The sequence below is a fragment of the Pollachius pollachius genome, assembly GCF_949987615.1.
Source record: "Pollachius pollachius genome assembly, chromosome: 18".
Taxonomy (NCBI): domain Eukaryota; kingdom Metazoa; phylum Chordata; class Actinopteri; order Gadiformes; family Gadidae; genus Pollachius; species Pollachius pollachius.
Window position 1 is genome coordinate 3,100,865 of NC_136951.1, and position 20,148 is coordinate 3,121,012.

The window sequence follows — 20,148 nt, forward strand, 5'->3', positions numbered from 1 at the left end:
CCATGGTGGTGACGTCGACACTCCGTGGCGGTGACGTTTGGCGGTACTGAGGACTATTTTGAATCGTGGGTTGCATTTTTCTCCCAAAATCTACACTCGTGCTTTTTTTTTAAAATGGAAAATTGCTTGGACTTTAAGCAGGGATAACATTAAGCTGGTATCATGGACATGATGTTAGAGAGCGACCAGACGCTCCCCGTCGACATCAACGGAAGGTAAAGTAGCTCCACTGGAGCTAGCATGCTAGCCCTGGACGCTGCTACTGGCTAACGGGAGCCTTAGCGGTCTACTGGTCTATTACTGGGAGTCTGTTGACTGGAACAGCTTCACAACGAGCCAAACTTCAACTCCAATTGCTCGTATTAAACATGTCTTTCAGTGTTTATTCTGAACGAGATATTTTGGTCTGCTGTCACGTTATTGTGTGTCGTAGTTTGTAAATGTACGACTTGAAGAGGGTCCAAATGCTCCTAAAATCAATGTTTATCCTTCTCCCTACCACATTGTCCTGTTTTTCCATAGATTAAGTTAAAGTAAGGTGTTGGAAGGTTGTGAATAGGTTCAAACCTCAAAGTTGTAATGCTCATATAGTCGATGTTTGCTGGTGGGTGAGCAGTGCGTACTGTGGCGCAATCCATCGCATGTGATGCTCCACCATGTAAACAACACATCGTCTTACTTCACCAAATACCTTAGTTATTTATACCTACCATTTATTTATTGTTATCAAAGATGAGGTTTGAAGATGTGCATCAAAGCGGAAATAATAGGACTATAGTTCTAATGTCTGAGTGCATCGTACATGAGGATAGTACTAGAGTGAACTGTATGTTATTTCCGTGTATGCTTTCCGAAAGAGGGATGTGATCTGGGGTAGGTAACAACGACCGAATGGTTGCTTTACTATCGTTTTGCTATAATGAGAATATAACAGCTAGCCACACATAGTTAGTATGCCCGTCCTTGTGTGCTGATGGTAGCAATTAGCCAGTCACCCAGATGGTAAACGTACTATAGTAATCCAATATGTAAGTGACACCTTTCTTGTTAATGACTTATTCAATGATTCTAAAAGACTTAACTACACATTCAAACCATATCTAACCACACCTTTTGACGTTATTTATTTTAGCAGTTGAACAAAAGAGGAAGTGACTGTTTACATTCTCAGTTCCCTACGAGGAAAGGAAGTTATCTTTGAAACGTATATATATATATATATATGGTCAAAATATGGATTAAATGTCCTCAAATTGGCTTTGGCTGTATGTGCAGGCAATTGAAAGTATTTTTTTGTTGTTTATCCTGCTCTTGTTTATTATTTTTGATATCAAAGATAGTGTCATCGTGTGTGTGTGTGTGTGTGTGTGTTGCACAACGTTTCCCATCAGTGAGATGGCTTGGCTTAGCTGAACCACAGTTGTCTGTTTGTCTACTAGTGACAGCTCTCTGCATCACTGGCTACTCAGTTTTTTTTTCTCTCCTCTGTCTCAAAATTCGAGCAAGGCAGCCCCTGGCACACATACACACACGCATAGGCTTACTCATACAGATTAATAGAAAAGACTGGGAAAAGAATTACAATCCTTGGGAGTATATTAACGAAGCAGAAATGCTGCAGCTATTTTTGGATTCTCCTTAGGGTTTTTACAGAAGCTGACCAACACGAGTATTACATAAACATGGAATGTTTTAGTCTTTAACTAGGTAACTACACTGGTACAGTGCACTGCGCGTTGTCTCTAAACTATGGTCTCTTTGGATATTACCTTTAAAAAAAATAATGATGCAGTGTTTTCTTTTAAAGCAGAGCGATGGATATTGCTGACTGTGTTCCCGTAACACATTTATTTTTATCTTTAGCTGCAGACTGCCAGACTCCATGGACGATGGAGACTGTTCCCCTGACAGCATGACAGGTATCAGGAAGTTCTCTTCTAATTGTTCTTCTTATTCCCTCTTCTACTCTCTGTCTGGGATGTCGTCCTACTCCCCCTGTGAGCTCATTATCACCACTGTGGGATAGTTTGTCAAGAGTCAAGCAATTGATAAGTTAGATTTCAGAAAGCACTAATTAGCTTTTTTGGGGAGGATGGGGGTCAGGATGTGTATTTCAAAGTGAAGACCATGTATGTTGTAAACGATGTCTATTTACATAGACAGTGTATCGCTTCTACATCTTCTAAGTATTCCACAGTTACCCTAGCCTAGTACACCTAAGAGAAATAGACAAGATACCTTTTTTTTTTTTAGATGAGTGAACCATGTTTGGCATGTGGCACTCTTAGACTAATGTTTTATACTGGCGATGTTCCCTATGCGCCATGACCACAAAAGCATCTTATATTCTATCAAACTACCAATACCTTACAAAAGGCTACAGCAGGACCCTGGGCAGAACTAGTCAAGTGTGAACACTGCTCCAGAGGTTAAGGTTGTAAAACATACTGTTCATGCAGTCAGGGCGTCATATGAGAACTACAGGTTAAAAATAGTTTGGTCTCTCTCATAGCCATAGCACTCGAACAGACAATTTCTGAACCATAAGCCCCCGAATGATGACTTCAAGCATGAGGGGGGGTACCTCCATGGCATGTATTTGATTCATTAGGGAGATATTGTTTTTTTATCCCTACAGCTCTATCCTTCCCAGATAAGATGACCCCCATAAAAGCACTCACCATGAAGGACTACGAGAATGTAAGTCTTTCTTATACGTTCATCTGAAGTAAATGTATAGCCATTGATGATGTGTTTAGTTATTGATGACATTGGGACACTACGTTGACTTTGTATACAGTGTGTTTGCTGGGTTATGTCTCGCATTACTCAGGGTATCCATTGCCCTTAAAGGCCCACTCCACTGTATTGTTGCCTGGTTCCGATGCATGGTGTGTGGTATGTCTTGTGAAAGCATACATGTTGAAAATGTGGGTCTGCTTTAACAACCAACGCTGTTAATTTGAATCCAGCAAGAGATGTTTTGGTTAATGGAATGCAGATAAGGATTATAAGAGCGGAGGAGAATTCCTCAATAATTTAAAGTCTTGCTAGTTCAAAGTTATAACAACTTAAGTATCCCTATGCATGACTGTTTTTTAAGTATCTTGGAAAGTTTTGGCTACAAATGTAAACATGAATGGCAGTGGACAACTAGTGATGCTTCTTAATAGCCTTGATGGACACAAGCTGTGTAGTCCAAATAGGATTTGGTCCTTTATGCATATCTAATGTTACACATGTATATTGAAATTATATTATTCAATGTTAATTCAGTTTAAAGAAGAAAAACGTTTGTCTTAACACATAACATAACCAAGTATAGGGTTAAAGCAGAGGTTTCTTTTTTCAGCAGGGCTTAGGTATGCTGTCATTCCACAGAATGCTTAGTAGTGTTGCGTTGTTCATTGAATGATTGTAGAACGCTCGCAGATTCATCATCCACATCCTCCGTTATGACGAGCTTCTTCCTCCCTGACCTCAATTGCCAAATGTGTGCTGTTAAGGGCCTGAAGCTCTATGTCGTACAGTCTACCGGGCTCTACCTCTTGCTCACATTATAAACACGGCACATGTACACACATGCTACTATTTAAATCCTATACGTCTATATTAAAAATGATTAGTTTGTAGAGGCTTTATAGTGTTTTTGCCATCTATTAGTGCTTTGTCCGAAGGTTACATAACCGGCCTTCTTGTCATGCTTCTTTCTCCAGGAACGGAACAGTCAAGCTGGTTTGTTCTTTTCTTACCCAATGCCCTTTCCTCTTTTGTGTTTACCCACAGCAAATTGCAGCTCTAAAGAAGGAGAACTTTAACCTTAAGCTGCGAATATATTTCATGGAGGAGCGCATGCAGCAAAAGTGTGATGACTCAACAGAAGACATATTCAAAACGGTGTGTTTGGGGGCAAAAGTTTGCAATGAGGGCTTTATTGGTTAATATGTATGTTTTAAAAGATTATGTACTTGGTTTTAAAAGAAAATAATTTGATTATTAAGGGGAGAGAATTCCATCAAAGCAAATAAACGTTCTGGGTTATACATCACATTATAAACCATCAACCTATCTTACATTAACCCTTGCCAATCTAATTATACATTTTAATTTACAGGTGGTCACTTTAAGAACCAAAGAAAATGATGATCTGTATCTGGATTGTTTCTGCTTATTTTATCATTATTCTGTTATTTAGTATAATGGCCAAATCATGACAGCTTAGTTACCATATTTCCAACCAAGTGCTGTTTTTCTCCAGAACATTGAGCTGAAGGTGGAGTTGGAGTCCATGAAGAGAGAAATGTCAGAGAAACAAGAGCTGCTGGTGTCTGCATCGTAAGTATTACATCTTGTAATCCTACAGTCTAAAGTCAAAGCTCGTCTGGGCTTCCTTTATCGCAATAAGGCCTCCTTCACCCGTGCAGCTAAACATACGCTCGTCTAAATGACCATCCTACCCATATTCGACTATGGCGACTCCATCTACAGAATGGCATCTCACTCCACTCTCAGTAAATTGGACCCACTCCACCATTCCGCCATTCGCTTTGCCACTGGGGCTCCATTCACCACTCACCACTGCGACCTGGTAGACTTCCCTTCACACCAGACGGCTCCATCACTGGTTTCTGCTCATCTACAAAACCATTCTTGGCATTACACCTCTCTACCTCTCTTCCCTTCTGCACCTCTCCCACCCTGCCCGCAATCTAAGGTCCAGTGCATTCATCAGCCTCTCCATCCCAAAAGTCTGCACCGTCTTCGGACGCAGTGCCTTCTGGTTCGCTGCAGCCTTTGACTGGAACACCCTTCAAAACACCCTTAAACTTTCTGTATTCACCTCTCTCTCTGTCTTCAAACAAAATCTGCAACAAATCCAATTTGACTCCTGCACTTACTGATTAACTGTTTTATTGTATTGTATTATATTGTATTTTTCTAAGTGTAATTTATATAACCTTGTTTTCACTTTTAGCACTCCCCTCCCACTTCCCCTTAAAGAGCTTCTAGCTCTTTTCAGGCTGCACTTGAAAATAAGAATTTTGTTCTTAATTTGCTTGCCTGGGTAAATAAAGGTTAATAATAATCGCAGACCTAGAAGTATAACAAATGACAATGTGTTGTATTTATCAAACAGTTTAAAGGAATCCAAAAAGCACAGTAGGCACTATTTATATTTGCATTAAAATGTTTGTTGGTATATCAAGACCTAACACAAAGTGATCACAATCAGAGGATAACAAAATTGAAGTGCATTTATAGCAAACATATAAATATAAACATTGCAAAACATAGCAAATCATGAACACTGTAGAGCTTTCAATCTTTCTCTACAATTTAGTCTTGTCTTTTATACAGTTTTTACTTGTGATTAACTTACATACCCGAAGGGACTGACACATTTTGGACATATATGTGTTCGTCTAATTCTACTGATCCTGACCGTGTTGAACTTGTAGAAGTCTGAGTTATAGTTCTTGAGAATAAGTCTATGGTTTGAGGCTAGGTTCTTCATACATGGCTGGTTGTCTGCTTCCGGGAGAAGTTAATGCTAATGTTTTTATAAACAATCCTTTTCATGTCATGCTATCTTCACAAATGATAAGTCATATGAAAGCTGAGACTCCAAAGAGTCCAATGTCTAAGTTATATCATTCTGCGACCAAAACTCAATTAACTATATCTGAAAAAATAACGTCAGTCACACACTTTTCCAACTTACAACCACCAATGTTGTCTTACCTGTGTTGTTATCAAGGCATGTTTGATCGCCTGAAACCACCCCACACACACACACACACACACACACATATTTCTGGTTGATTATTGGTTTGTGTTATGCATGTTTAAAGGGTTCATGATATCCATACGTCGTATTGTTGATTCATGCATCCTTTTTGTCATTTGTTCATGCATCCGATTGACTGGGGATTAGACTAGACTATTTTACCCACCGTCATCATTGTTAGCCAATGAACATTGAAACAAACCGCTACGTTGGGAATACTCAATACTGGATGTCAAAACATTTGGTCTGCATCAACTTAATTAATGCAACCTGGAGTTCAATCATGGGCTTCCCTTTTGTTGAGACAAACCTTTGTGATTAATGTCATTACAAGTCAAAGTGGCTCATGTTATCTGGCCTGTGTGTTCAGGAAAGCTCTGGAGAGTCTGGCCGTTCGAGACACGGGGGACTGCCAGCGTGTTGGGGAACGGGTTCGGAGAGACATGGACGCTCTGCAACAAGCGCTCAACAAGAAGATAGCTGACCTGGAGCAGGTGAATGTTTATACATTCATCATGTATGTAGAGCTAAAGCTTGTATACAGTGGTGTTGTATTTTATAAACTAAATGTCACTGATGTGTCAAATTTTAAAGTGCTGATATCATGCTTTTTCAACCTTTTCCTTCGCTTTAGAATGTTATCTGACTTATGTATACATGTTTTACGTCTGCTAGGCTAGAAAAATCGAAGTCTGATCCACGGGGAGTATTCGTGTGTGAAATAGTTTGTTTGCGCTTAAACTTTACTTTCGTAACAGTTTGACGTCAGACTGTGCAGTAGGCGGTGCTGAAGTGCAGAAGTCCCGGCTACCCGCAATGTTTAAAACTTCTCGGGCCGTGATTTTGCCGACACACTCGCAAAGCGTTCGACCAATTGCAACAGAGTGGGCGTTCTGACCAATCACAGTAGACTGGGATACGAAACAGAGAGGTTTTTTTTGCAGAAATGAACAGTGTGAGATTAATCAGGGGTATTTCTAACATACAGGCATGCAACCCTATTCTAGCAGTACCCCCAATTGCAATCATTAACCCTAAAAATACATGAAATAGGATTTTTAAGAATTATTAGAATGACAAAATAAAAAGTGTGTATCTATGAATCAAAGCAAACAGTTGTGTATATTTGATTATCAACTGTAACATGCACCCCCATATGTGTTGTGTAGAGCTCATATAATAGACATAGAAATAGAGGAATAAACAGGTGAAGCCTACACAGATGAAGCGAGTGAGCAGTATGTTTGTCGCTTACAATTCCAACCTCACCCACATGGAACAAAATAATTAATCCTAACCTAGTTAACCACTCAGGATAGTTGCTTATTATCACAGTTTTAAAGTGTATCCTCGATTCCTAACACGTTATTCGTGATGTTACGACAGGATCTGCATGCAGCAGAGGAGGAGGTGGAGAAGATGGCTGCCATCGCTGAGAAGGAGAAGCTGAGGAATATTGACCTGGAGAAGCAGCTAGTGGCCCTGGGTCTGTCTGAGGCCTTCCCCCCGGTCCATGAGCCTAACAATGACCTGCAGCAAGCCTTGCAGGAGAAAGATGGGTAGGAACACAGGGGCTGTGAATTTGACCATTGTTACTGGCAGGATGACTTCCATGTCAGCTCGCCCTAACTTGATGATCATGCAGCCACTACGATAAACTCACTTGCAATAATGTGAGATGATCATTTGATTAATTTGATGTAGTGGTTGTTTGGCGAGAGCCAGAAGTCAAACTAACTGGTTGTAATAATATTTATACTTAATACATACTAATCCTATTACTCACACCACTCTCTTCCAATTAAATAAGTTGGTGCGACAAGCCGGTGTCAATGTTTTTAAACAGTTTTAATATTGAATGTATTTAATAGCTATTTCAATGTTTGAACACAGCCTAAAGACACCAAAAAGCTCCTTCTACCAATAATAGGTTGGTAATTAAAAAACAATGTTTTTTTCCTTTAATGGCGATCATCACCCACTATAGTGGCTGTGTGTTTTCCCTTTTAGTAAATATCGCTAGTCCGGCTGTGCAATCCCATCAAATCAATACATAATGTTCATATCAACTATTTGCCTTGTGATAGTTGGAAGTAGACCTACTCTCATACTATGGAAGCAGTGTGTATTCTCAAACTTAAAGATATATTGAGGCTGTATCGAAACCGAGTCAGGCCGATGAGTGGATCCCAAAGCCACCTGCGTCCCAGCAGCAATCCTATGTGATATTGTCCTTTGCTTTTTGCCTTATTATAATAACACATTTGTTTACGCACAAGAGACTGCTTTAGAAATGGAAAGGGAAAAATGGTCTGTTGATAAAAATGTGATTCTGCAGCATTGGTCTTTGTCGGCTCCGATGAAGCAAGGGGAAAGATGGTTTTCCTTTTCTTTTTTTCGAACAAATATTCAAATATAAGTTCAAAAAAATACTCAAGGTTTGAAATTATGAATTTGTGTCAGCCCTACAGCTCAATAAATGTTATTGATTTGTTAACTTGATTCCAGCATCATAGAGAAGCTCCGGATTTCTTTGAGGGACAAGGAAGGTTTGATAAATCAGAAGATTAATGCGGACCAGGGAGCAGAGACACCAGCACACGACCACATCAAACAACTGACCATCCTTATCAGCGACAAAGATCAACAGCTCCAGGTAAATCTTTTAAAATCACCATCCATACTATACTGATATTTTAGGGTTTTTTATAAAATTCTTTAATTTTTTTTCCTAAAGCTTTGATTGAACAATATGTGTGAAAAAAATCATTATTGGGGCAATTGAAGATATTCTTCTGATATATTCTGATTGAAAACCAAGATCAGATTAAGGGCATCCAAATGAGGAACTGGTACACAAAACCAAAGCAAATCTTCTTCAATCCCATTTACCATTTGGCAATGTGCATGTTCCCTCCAGGAGCTGAGGGAGCAGTTGGGAGGAGAAAGGGACAAGGCACGGAGGGATTACAAGGTCAGTCCTGTCTGGAGGCTCTCAGAAGTACACACATACTGAGGCTCCTTAACATGAGCATTGTTTAGAGAGCTCTCTTTTTGCTCCGCCACAAATCATGAGCCACGCCATCTAGCCGAGTCCTTCAGCTATGTATCAGGGCTATCACTGGCACAGTCTGACCGAACAGGCGGCCCTTATTGTTGTGCAGCACAAAGCACACTATGTATTGACGCTTGGGATATGTCATGTGGTTAGCCTTGATAAATACAGGTCAGTATCTATTTGGATCACCTTTTTCCTTTAAGCATTCCTGCTGGGGTGTCCCTGTTTTGATATGCTGGTATATCCGCATGGGACCTGAATGTGAACGTGAGGCTTTGGGGTTTAAGCAGAGTAAGGATCAGTATTCAGAACTCATACTGATTCAAGTGAAAAAACAATTGTTAGGACACCGTAGCAGGTTCAAGTGATTATTTATTTGGTTGCTTGGTTAATGGATGACACAAAACGTCCATTCACTCTTAAAGAGCGAGTGAACCCTCTGTTTCAGCTGGAATCCAAACAGTACGAGATGTAAAAAAAAAAGATTTGTGTATAGAGTTGGAGGTGCTATGGGCAACGTTGATACTTTTTTAGTACCGTCGTTGTGTATATGCCCTATAATGATGTTTTCATGTATGTGAAATGCGCCACACACCGTAACGCAGTACACCGCACTGGTGGTGTCCGCGTGGTCCCCTAAAGAGCAGCACCGGGGTTGGGAGCCCATTGGGAAGTCTCCACATAGTGTTTTGAAGAGACATAGCGTAGGATTTTACTCCTGTTTTTTATCTAAATTAGGGTCTTATATCAGTAAAAGAGATACAATGGCATAGATGACTATGTTAACGTTCATATGAAACACATAAACGAGTAAACTAATGTTTGGTGTAAGTTGTTCTTTAAAAGATGTGGCTGGTTTGTTCAGTCCCCACGTTAATTGTTGAAATTGTCTATATCCAGATGTAAATCCGATAGGACCTTAGTTAAACTCACCTATCTCGATGTCGACTCATTACCAAATTGGACAGTTGGCCATTGATTTATATCCATTATATCTCAATCAAGCTGTTTTAGCTGCTCCAATAAATGTATCTTTGTTTTGTCCAACCCAGAGAAGCGCATATAAACTGCCCTGATCTGAAGTTTCAATCTGTATTAACAAGCCAATTCGTGAGTCATACATAATGGGCATTCTAACCCTGTCAGGGCGCAGCTATAATTCTGTGTGAAGATAGTGGCTGCATTATAGGCAGTGTGCCTATTTCTGAATTAATTCAGAATTCAGAAGGAGGGTGTGTTTTTGTTTTTTTTAAACAGATCTGAAATCAGTGTAAGCATTCTGTGTTGATGCTCCACTGTACATGGTCAGGGACTTGAATTGGACAGATTTATTTATTGCTTCGAGCCACCGGTTTCAATGGACTTGCTCAGTGGGGAAAAATGGAATATGTGTCTGGTTCCACGTCCATTCATACAACCCGGTGATTGGCACTTATTTTCAGAATTGTGAAATGTGGCGTTCCAATTCAGAATTCAGACGAGGCCTACAGTGCAGCCATTCAGAGTTCTTCCTGCACGGCTCAACTCTCAGTCTGCCAGAATGCAGAGTGTGAACACACAATCCAAACTTGGATATTTTCCTTTGTGTGCACTATTGGGGAAATGCATTCAAGGGCAGTTTGAACGCGCTTCCCTGGGTTGGACAAAGGAAAGAAAATGCTGTTTGACCGTTATATAATGGGTGTCAATTGATGGCAATCTGCCCAATTTTGGTATGTGTTGACACCGCGAGAGGAAGGGAGTTGGGCAAAATCTTGACAGACGGTTTCAACGACTAACCTTGGTTTGTTGTTAAACCAGCCAAGTCCTCTAGCTGTAGTATGTAAAACGAAACCAACCAAACCAAAGCCCCATGTTGAGGCCCTGAGTGTCGGCCACACAGTCCTGCAGCAAATTTCTAAACTTCAGTACGCTTCAAACAGCTCTTCATAATGCAGATTCAGGACATTTTTTGCTGCATTTCCTGAGGTTTTGCCAAGAAACTTTCTAGAAGTTTTCATTTGCAGATGAGCCAAGAGCTGTTATCTGGCCACCGTCAAAAGTTTCTCTTCTAAGTCCTGCATCTGGGCTGAGGTCAAGGTGTTAAGACGGGATTACTAAACCGAAGTACTATTCATGGCCTCTGTGTGTATCAAAACAGAATGCTTTCAGTTGTTCAAACTATCAGACCGATAGTTTCAATGCAAAAAAAATTGTTATATAAACTATGAATATGGTTATATAAGAGGTCTTTCTGCAAAAGGACTTCTAAGGCATAAACAATCAATAACTTTTCCAAGGCGTCCCGGAAAAAGGATCTTAAGGTAACGGTTAAGGTTGACGGCAACATCTATAACATACCTGATCAGATTGAGCTATAACTTTGAGAATAGCATGCAAAATAGATTGCGCTCTGCACAGTTCAATGGATTCTGTTGACACTGTTGCAGCAGGCCTATTCAGTGGTGCCTGCATAACATTGAAGCAAAATACCTGCTGTCCTGCTCAGATCTTTGCATAGGAAGATGGGTCTATGGGGATTATAGAGAATGGCATCAGCCATACCATCCCTGCAGTAGTCATAGGGGATTTTATCTGATTGGATGCCCATGGCAGAGTCATGGAGGCGGGAGCAGGGATTATGGAGGGCTTAGAGCTTACAGCACTTCGCATTTACCAGGGACCGTCGTTCTCTGTCCGCTCCCTCGGTAACACAGGGAGCATAACTGTAGACATTCCTCAGCTGGCAGGCTGACAATGAGTAACATCCGACTGCTGGTGGTCAAGTGGGGTGTGGGGGTTCTGGATCGACTTCAGGCTGCCTTTTCAAGAGCTGAGGCACCATGAAGGACCCATGTCGTGTGTGTGGAGTTCGGTTGGTGGGAAGCCAATGCCGTTGGATCTTTAGCGTCACAGGACAGAGGCAGCTCCAGGTCATTCTGTCCCATGTGCTGGGCTTGGGAGTGACTCGAGGAGATGGTCGTGGAGAGTTCCTGTGTGGGAAGTGCGTGTTCCAGCTGGAGAAGGTGATTCACTGCGATATCGCCATCAACCGGCTCCAGGAGGAACATGGTGCTCAGGTGCAGAAGCTCCAGGCAGAAAAGGAAAATGTTATCCAGTGCCTTAACCACATCTACAGTAAGAACAATTCATCCCATGCTAAGAGTGATGGGGAAGGTTCCAGGTCCAAGACTCCCGTTAGGTCCTCTGGATGCGGCAGTCCCATTGAAGATGATGAGGTGGTGGGTCAGCTCGCCTCCGAGTCCCGGCCCCACAGAGATGCAGAAGTGGGCCAGGTGAAAAATCGGATGAGAAGGTGCGTGAGTCTGGATAGACTCGGAGGCAAAGCGGCTACCCTAGCCCGCTCGGGCCTCAGAAGGCCCCCACTCAGGCCCGGATCCGGAACGATGCTGGAATGTTCTTCTGGTGGTCTCCAAGCTGCACGCCACCGTTCTCAGAGCATGTATCTGGACCTGGTCAGCCGTAAGGGCTCCCTGCCTAGCCCTGGATTCAAAGGTCGCTCCACGTCCCTGCAGTCCCTCAATCAAGACTTTGCCTCCAAAACTTATACAGACCCTCAGCCAAAGCGACACCTCAGAGAGCCCATACCAAGAAAAAACCTTACCGATGGGTCCAAAGCAAAGGACCAGGCTAGAACCCGGTCCCGTAGCCCCACGGTTCAGCCGTCCCTGATCTCTGATCTCGTCCAGTTGTTGCATTGCATCTCCAGACGGCCAATCCTTGCCCCGCCAGACAGCCGCATCCCTTTGCTGCAGAAGACACATAGCGGTCATACACCTCCAAACCTCCTCAGGACCAAACGAAGAAGCAGGGAGGCACAGTGGAAGTCTCTGCATGACCTTACAGAGGAATTTAATGATGAATACACTCCGGTGACTGAAAAGGTAGTCCTCGGCTCTCTGCAGTTGGAAAGCCACCATTTGCCATTAGTGGGTTGTTATAGCTGATAGGGTTGTCATGTCTCTGTTCTTATTGTCCGATGCTTATCAAATTTCATTTTTTGTTTTGAATTTAGGGATTTGCAAAGAGAGAGCATGATGTCAGCCAGTTGGAGTCCACGAATAAGCTGCTGAATAATGAGCTTACTCAGATCAAAAGCAGCAATGAGCACTTGACCAAAACACTGGCAGAGGCCCAGAATCAAAGCAAGGTACTTAAGAGTCAAGATATTTAAAAAAAAAAAATTATTTGTACTGGATAACATTTTCTCATGTATAACTGTTTTTAATTTTTTCTTAACAGACACTTTCTGGAAAGTTGGATGAGAAGGAGAATGATCTTTGCTCTGAGAGGAAAAACTCTCTGAAACGAGATAAAACCATCCAGGGTCTCTCTCAAGTCCTCAAAGAAAAAGAAAAGGAGGTAGATTAGCCACTCTCCAATACTTAAGATAATCAGATTTAGCATCATCAACCATACAACAAGGAATAACATGGAATAATATCGTGTTGAAACGTTTTACCTTGTGTTACACAGATCTTGGAGTTGTGTCATGAGATTGAGGACCGGGATGAGGCTTTGGCAAAGGCACGAGACACTGCACACAAAGCACAACTTCAGAAATACCAGGTAAGTCACCGGCATACTCTCTTTAGCCTGATGTTACTATGATGCGGTCCTTGGAGTTGCGTATCTTTAATCTCCATTTTTCATTTATATTAAAAACGTATTTATGTGTTTATATATATATTCTATTTGGGAGTTAATGCACGATAGAAAGCTTGACTTGTCTTGACTTTCCTCCTAAGGGTGCAGAGGAGCACCAGAGTCTGCTAATGGAGAAGCAGGCAGAGCTTGCTCACCTTCAAGGAGAGCACCACACCAAGGTGCTGGAAGCCCAAAAACTGCAGCGTGCCCTGGCCAGAAGGGAGCAGGAGCTGGCAGACATGCAACAGGCCAAGGAGCAACTGGAGTTTGAGCTGGAGGACTTCCAACAGCAGAAGAAGAAAGGAGATAAAGCTCTGAATGTAAGGCAGATACAAACCATTTGATCGTATAAGTATATCTCAGTTGTTTATACTTGAAACTACAAATCGGCCAACTTTAACTATATTCCTGCAGGACTTGCAGAACCAGCTGAAGAAGCTGAGTGGGGAGATCGGGGACAGAGAGAGCGCTCTGGAGCAACAGTACCAGGCTCTTCTAGATGAGACCACCAGGAAGCTGCAGGCCTATAAGGTCTCCATTCAGCGCCTCACCTCCACTCTGGCAGACAAGGAGCAGCAGCTGCAGGTGACAAAACCCCTCACTACGCTGGAACCTTTAGTATAAACACTAATATTATTGGTGCACAGCTAGATTGAAGTGATGATTGGTAGGTGGATAGATTGATATTTAATTATGTGTTTTTCAGGAGTACTTGAACATGGTGAGAGATTTTGAGCAGAGCAGAAGCCCTGGAGGAAGTGACGTCATGCTTTCCAAGCTTCGAGACCGACTCAAAGAGAAGGAGAAGGCTCTTGAGGTATGGGTGTGTTTTAGATCTAGAAGTTGTAATTAGTTGTGTTCACTCTATTTTCATTTTGCTTCTCTTTGATTTGTCAACTTGCAGAAGGCATTGGACGAGAAGTTTGCAGCCATTGAAGAGAAAGACAATGAAATACACCAACTGCAGTTGGCTTTAAGAGAAAAGGAGAGAGATCTCGAGAGACTCAACAACTTGCTGACTCACAACAATGAAACCATTAATGTGAGTACCTTTTATGTCTTAAAAAAAATAGGCATGGAAAAAATATTTGTCCCCAAAAGATTCAGTCTTAAAGTTGTGACCTCACTCCTCTACAGAGTTTTGACAGTGTGATCAAGGAGAAGGATGTGGAGCTGCAGCACCTCGCCAACACACTGAACAACCTGCAGAGAGCCAAGCAGGACCTGGAGGACAACCTGAACAGAGCTCTGAGGGAGAAGGACTCCATCATCAGCCAGCTGCAGCTCTCGCTGCAGGGCAAGACCAACGACATGGAGGTTAGACTGGGTATCGGTTACCTCTACATACCCAATATTTCTTGACTACACAAGTAAGTCTTGCTTTGCGGAGTAGTTTCCAAACTTTTCTTCTTCTGCCATCAGGAAATGGCCCAAGCAATGCTCAGCCAGTCCCAAAGTCAAGCCCACGACCTGGCCGAGAAAATGGGCCAGAGGTTAAAGGTGACAGAGGCCATGTTGGCAGAGGCCACTAAGGCCAGGGAGAACCTGGTGACGGACAACGAGTCTGCAGTGGAAGGCTTGTTGGCCACCATCGGCAGCAAGGACAAACTGTTGAAGGTGGGCAGCAACACCAACTCATACCATCGTTCTTCATTGTGGTCCCTCTTCTGGTCTTTCATTGGCATTTCATTCAGTCATTTAGCAGACCCTCTTATCCAAAGTGAGGCTGTGAATCATCAAAGCGTTCTATTCAACTTTTAGTAGCTACTGAAAGAATATTGCTGCACAACCTATTAAAAAACACTTACTGGACAGAGAGGGTAGTAGCCAAATGATTGAAGTAATGAAAGGTCTTTTTTTTGTGTCTCTTGTCTGACTAACTCCCTCACCCCTCTACTCCATGTGTCACCTAGGAGTCCTCTGAGCACTACAACCGCATGCTGTCTGAGTACACACTGGAGATCCAGGAGCTGAAGAGACAGCTGGTGGACGGGCAGCAGCAGCTCCGCGCCGCTGAGAAGCACCGCTCCACCGCCACCCAGGACGGCCACCTGGAGGCTGCTGAGCTCAAGCTGCTGTTGGTAGAGAAGGATAGCCTGATCAAAGTGAGCTCCTCTCTTCGGCAACTGTTGGAAGTCAAGTGTATTACTGGATATGAATATATATTAGGCTTTTACTATGACCTTAGTCAGTCGTAGAATCGTTAATACATGTTGTTTTTAGCTCTCATGTTGACCTTGGAAACACTCTGTTCACTTGGTGTTCACTCTGTAGCAGTTTTTGTAGTTATTCCAAATGTTAAAATATGGTGTCATTGTAATTTTGCAGGAGCTGATGGAGCGCGGTCAGAACACAGATGGGTTCCTGGCTGAGCCAAGGATCAAGGAGGAGTCGGATCATGTGTTGAAACTCAAACACACTGTACAAATCCTGAAGGAAAGGCTGATCGAAAGAGAAGGTAAGACGTCTCACAAAGACTCTCCGGAGGAGTACTTCTATTTCCGTCACACATTCTTTTCGTCTGCTCTAAATCCAAATTTTGTTGTGGTCCTGCAGCCGAGCTAACCAAGATGAATGGTGAAGATCATATAGAGAACATCACGGTCACCAGGAGAACCATGGTCATCCTGAAGAAGGAGCTGGCACAGCAAACGGAGGCACTGAACAAGGCCTTGAAGAGGGAGAATGTACTGAAGGTCAGTGAATCATGATGACCATAAAAGGTGCTTTATGATGAGTTTAGGAGCTACTAGTTGAGTGTGATTTGTTAGATAGTGTATAGCTATCTTTCAACTATTAGTGAGTGAACATTTTATGTGAGAATAGAGTGGACTGCACCTGCCTCTGGTTGAGCCAATGTATGTATGAGACCGCTTGGACCAATCAGGGCTTCTCTTCAGTGATTGGTTCAGGCAATTCATCTTGCCTGTCAAACACAGGAGAAGGAAATGCAAGATTTCTCAATAGTGGAGAAATATGGGGAGAGAGAGAGCATAGGTGGCAGAAATTAGTTTTGGTTGTTTGGTTTCACAACGGTAGCACTGTTGCTGCTCTCTCGTTTTACAATTCTTGAATCTTACCTACAGCCCCCTTTTAAACTCCACAAAGATCATACTCCCTTTCAGAGATGTCATGATTCCAAACATAAATTTCTTCTAGATTTCACTGGCAGAGCTCCAGTCGACGTTGGCTGAGCTGGAGGCCCTCATTCAGGGCCACCAAGTGAAAGAAGAGTCCCTCACCAGCACTCTGGAGACCAAGGATCAGATCATCGCCGTAAGTCAACCCCCGTTAAGGAGTCTAACTCCTGTCAGACGCATTCCAGCTTTGGATTAGGAGCCGTTCCCTCTCTCTACATGGGTGATCGCCTCCCTTGGTTTAGCCGTCTTTGTGAGGACTTGTTTCTCACTCTCTGGGCAGGAGCTCCACCAGCGTCTGGGTCAGCGTGGGGACAGACAGACTGGCAACGGCCAGGAACATGCCTCTTCTACGGACACCGGTGCGGAGAGGTCAACGTCTAGCCTGCCCCAGAGGGAGAGGACCATCATTGGAGGAGACAGCCAGCAAAAGGTAATGGAAGAATGCATACATTAAAGCGACTAAGATGACAAGGGATTTTGCACATAGAGATGACCTCTATGTGCATGGCAAGTTTCCAGGCCCTGGCACCTTCTGAAGCCAGCTTTTGATTGATGGATGTTTGCTCAGTACCATCTTTACATTTAGGCTTAACTGCCATTTTTTTTATGCACTTGAAAATCCCTTCTCAATTTGAAACAGACACTGCTGTAGAGCATCCACAGATCCTCCGTGGGTTCCTTATGAGATGCATCCCTGATCTCTGCTAGTGGACACCATTATTTAACATGGAGGAGAGGCATTAACATGTGACCCTGTCTGGTTGGGGGTCTCCCTCCAGGATTTGCCCAGCTTGTCCTCCGTACACGATGAGCACGCTGCCCTGACCCGGGCCCTGAAGACGGAGCAGCAGCTCTTCTCCAGCCTCATCCGAACCGTCAAGGAGCAGGACAGGTGAGGGGTCCTAGCTGTCCTCATCCATGAACACATCAAAGCCATGACATTCGGAATTTGTATATTCTTGTCAATACATAAGATTGGGTTTTAAAGTTGTCTAACCTAGAAATAAATTATACATTTACAATGATCATAATGGTATTTCATCAACATATTTTCTGCACCAAAAAGCTACTTTTTAGACAACAATTGTTGCCCAAGACTTAGCATAGTTTCCATCAATGATTTTTAAAAATATCTATATACCGTGTGTGTGTGTGTGTGTGTGTGTGTGTGTGTGTGCGTGTGTGTGTGTTGCAGCTCCCAGCGTCTGCATGCGCTGCAGCTGGAGCTGACCGCTGTGCAGCTCCTCAGGCAGCAGCTGGAGGAGGGCATCAGGACCAACGAGGGGCTGAGGGACGAGCTGGAGGGAGAGCTGCTCCAGGCTCAGCTGAGAGAAGGTGCGGTTCATCCACTCTGACCTAGACCGTGACACACGCGGCTGTTTGTTAAGTGGAAGAGAATGAGTGATTTCAGAGATTAACTGGTTGTAGATAGCTTCTAATTGTATGCATCAGCTACTCACCTTACTAGGACAGTACCTCAAAATCCCCCTCCAACATGTCTGCATCAGTCTTGTTACCTGTTCACATGCTCTCTTTCCTTTTGTTTCTCATCCTTGCTGTATACTAGAGCATGCACATCCGCTCCTTCTCCTTTTGTTTGTTCTCTTTGTGTTCACGTCATCAGCTCTTCATCTGCATTTACTGTGTCCATACTGTCAGCCTGGCGGCTGGGATGCACTTCACTTTCACTCTCATTGTCTTTTTGTCTGGCATTTCTCTCCTCATCTGTCATCCGGTGAATAAGTTAATAAAAAATACACCTGTCTGTCTCTCTGTCTCTCTATGTTTAACATACTGTCCTGCTTGTTTCAAACCTGTTTCATTATGTCATATTACTAACATGTGTTTGTCTGTTAACTCCCCATCTGACACATAAATTACATTTAAACACATCATTATTGTATTATTCTAATGTGTTCCTTGCATCCAGGCATCATCTATTCTCTCTTGTATAAATTGAAAATGACCTATACTTTACACTAAGTCAAGATTTAAATTTACTATTAAATATATTGAGCCTTTAAAAATTGATGGCCTAAAAATTGTGCTACTCTTGCAATATTTAAGTAAAATACGCAATAGAAATATTGTTCCAAAACATACTACATCTAGAAAATATGTGGAGGACGTAGCCACATGAGCCTCACATCACACGCATTAATGCATTAGAGGTCTCTATGCTCGTTATGATGTTTTTGCATGCACAAGACGACATGCCAGTCAGCCAGTGACGGTATCCCCTTGAGGCCGATTAGATGTGCCACTGGGTGCACTGAGCCAGAGCAAATCAGTTCAGCCTTAAGCCTGCACCTGGCTTCCTGTCCATGGGAATATGGGAAGTGCACAACCCTCCCCCCCACATCCGGGCTTTACTAAACCCAGTGTTCATGTAGGTCATCTGTACTTAAGTGTCTCACGCTTACATGAATGTGTGGCTGAGGGGGCAGGCTGTGTGGTACAGCTTTAATTGAGAGGGCAATGAGGTCTCCTCTTTGTTCTTCCAAAAAAAGCATCATCATTTGTTTTGTTAAGGTTATGTTCATCCATCACTTGAACGGATTCACATCATCCCCATCAACCCTCTTTACCGAGTAACAATGATCACCTTGTGTATATGGTCATATTGCTTACGCCTGAAGCATTTTATTTAATGCAGTCATAAAATACACCATATTATTGTATCAATTGTAAGATGATATAATATATTGTATTATATGTAGGAATGAGATATATATATATATATATATATATTATATTTCATTTTTTTACCAAAAGTATATCTTGTGGTTGCATACGTGTGTGTGTGTGTGTGTGTGTGTGTGCAGGTTCAGCATTCTCTGTGTGTGATTGTGTGTCCAGGTTTTGGCACCTGTGTGTGTGTGTGTGTGTGTGTGTGTGTGTGTGCAGGTCTCAGCATAGTGTGTGTGTCTGTGCAGGTGTTGATCCCCAGGAGCTGCAGCGCATGAGGCACCAGCTGGAGGACGCCCAGCGCTGGAACGCCTCCCTGCAGGCCCGCCTCGGAGCCATCCAGAACCGGGCCGCAGGGGTGGGCGGAGCCAATGACACCGGTAATCTGATCACATGGCTTCATTTCCCTCAAGTCTGATTTATTATACTCATTTTGAAAGCCATTGTGTGTAATCATTTTTCTTTGGTTTTATTTGCGATATATTCAAGATAATCTTTTTATTTTACATATTATTTTTTTCTGTATGGATTCTTTTGTAATAAATAGATTTTAGACCTTAAAGGTCCAGTGTGTAAGTTGAGTTGGCCAATAGCAGTGAGGTTCAACCAGTCACACCGGGGTAACTTTGTCATAGTCACCGTGGACACGTACTTGGGGTAGGACATGGCGGAGCTAACAGTCAGCTACGTTTCTCAACACAGTGTTCTTACTGCATCCATATCTGTTATATGTATTGATTATCCATAGTGGTAAACTACACTCATAGACCTATAACTATCCTATCTGTAATATGTATTGATTATTCATCTCGATGCAGTAGGTGCCA

General features: G+C 42.7%; 1 protein-coding gene across 6 annotated transcripts in view; it reads left to right on the top strand.

Moving 5' to 3' along the window:
• Positions 1–37: 37 nt before the first annotated feature.
• cdk5rap2 (CDK5 regulatory subunit associated protein 2) overlaps positions 38–20,148 on the top strand; it is a 46,991-nt gene continuing 26,880 nt past the window's right edge. For 5 of the 6 annotated variants that reach the window (XR_013812619.1, XM_079755810.1, XM_079755811.1 and 2 more), the window contains exons 1-26: positions 38–215; positions 1,864–1,919; positions 2,639–2,700; positions 3,787–3,897; positions 4,259–4,335; positions 6,159–6,282; positions 7,175–7,347; positions 8,297–8,444; positions 8,709–8,762; positions 12,862–12,996; positions 13,089–13,208; positions 13,323–13,415; positions 13,595–13,813; positions 13,908–14,078; positions 14,200–14,310; positions 14,398–14,535; positions 14,631–14,810; positions 14,916–15,110; positions 15,407–15,598; positions 15,822–15,951; positions 16,050–16,189; positions 16,653–16,769; positions 16,914–17,063; positions 17,413–17,525; positions 17,829–17,968; positions 19,570–19,701. Coding sequence is in view for 5 of the 6 variants with exons in the window: in XM_079755810.1 (XP_079611936.1) it covers positions 163–215; positions 1,864–1,919; positions 2,639–2,700; positions 3,787–3,897; positions 4,259–4,335; positions 6,159–6,282; positions 7,175–7,347; positions 8,297–8,444; positions 8,709–8,762; positions 12,862–12,996; positions 13,089–13,208; positions 13,323–13,415; positions 13,595–13,813; positions 13,908–14,078; positions 14,200–14,310; positions 14,398–14,535; positions 14,631–14,810; positions 14,916–15,110; positions 15,407–15,598; positions 15,822–15,951; positions 16,050–16,189; positions 16,653–16,769; positions 16,914–17,063; positions 17,413–17,525; positions 17,829–17,968; positions 19,570–19,701 (3,334 nt within the window). In the remaining variant the exon portion in view is untranslated. Of the gene's footprint in view, positions 216–769; positions 874–1,863; positions 1,920–2,638; positions 2,701–3,786; positions 3,898–4,258; positions 4,336–6,158; positions 6,283–7,174; positions 7,348–8,296; positions 8,445–8,708; positions 8,763–12,861; positions 12,997–13,088; positions 13,209–13,322; positions 13,416–13,594; positions 13,814–13,907; positions 14,079–14,199; positions 14,311–14,397; positions 14,536–14,630; positions 14,811–14,915; positions 15,111–15,406; positions 15,599–15,821; positions 15,952–16,049; positions 16,190–16,652; positions 16,770–16,913; positions 17,064–17,412; positions 17,526–17,828; positions 17,969–19,569; positions 19,702–20,148 lie in introns of those variants that run through there. The other variant, XM_079755813.1, reaches the window with a different exon arrangement.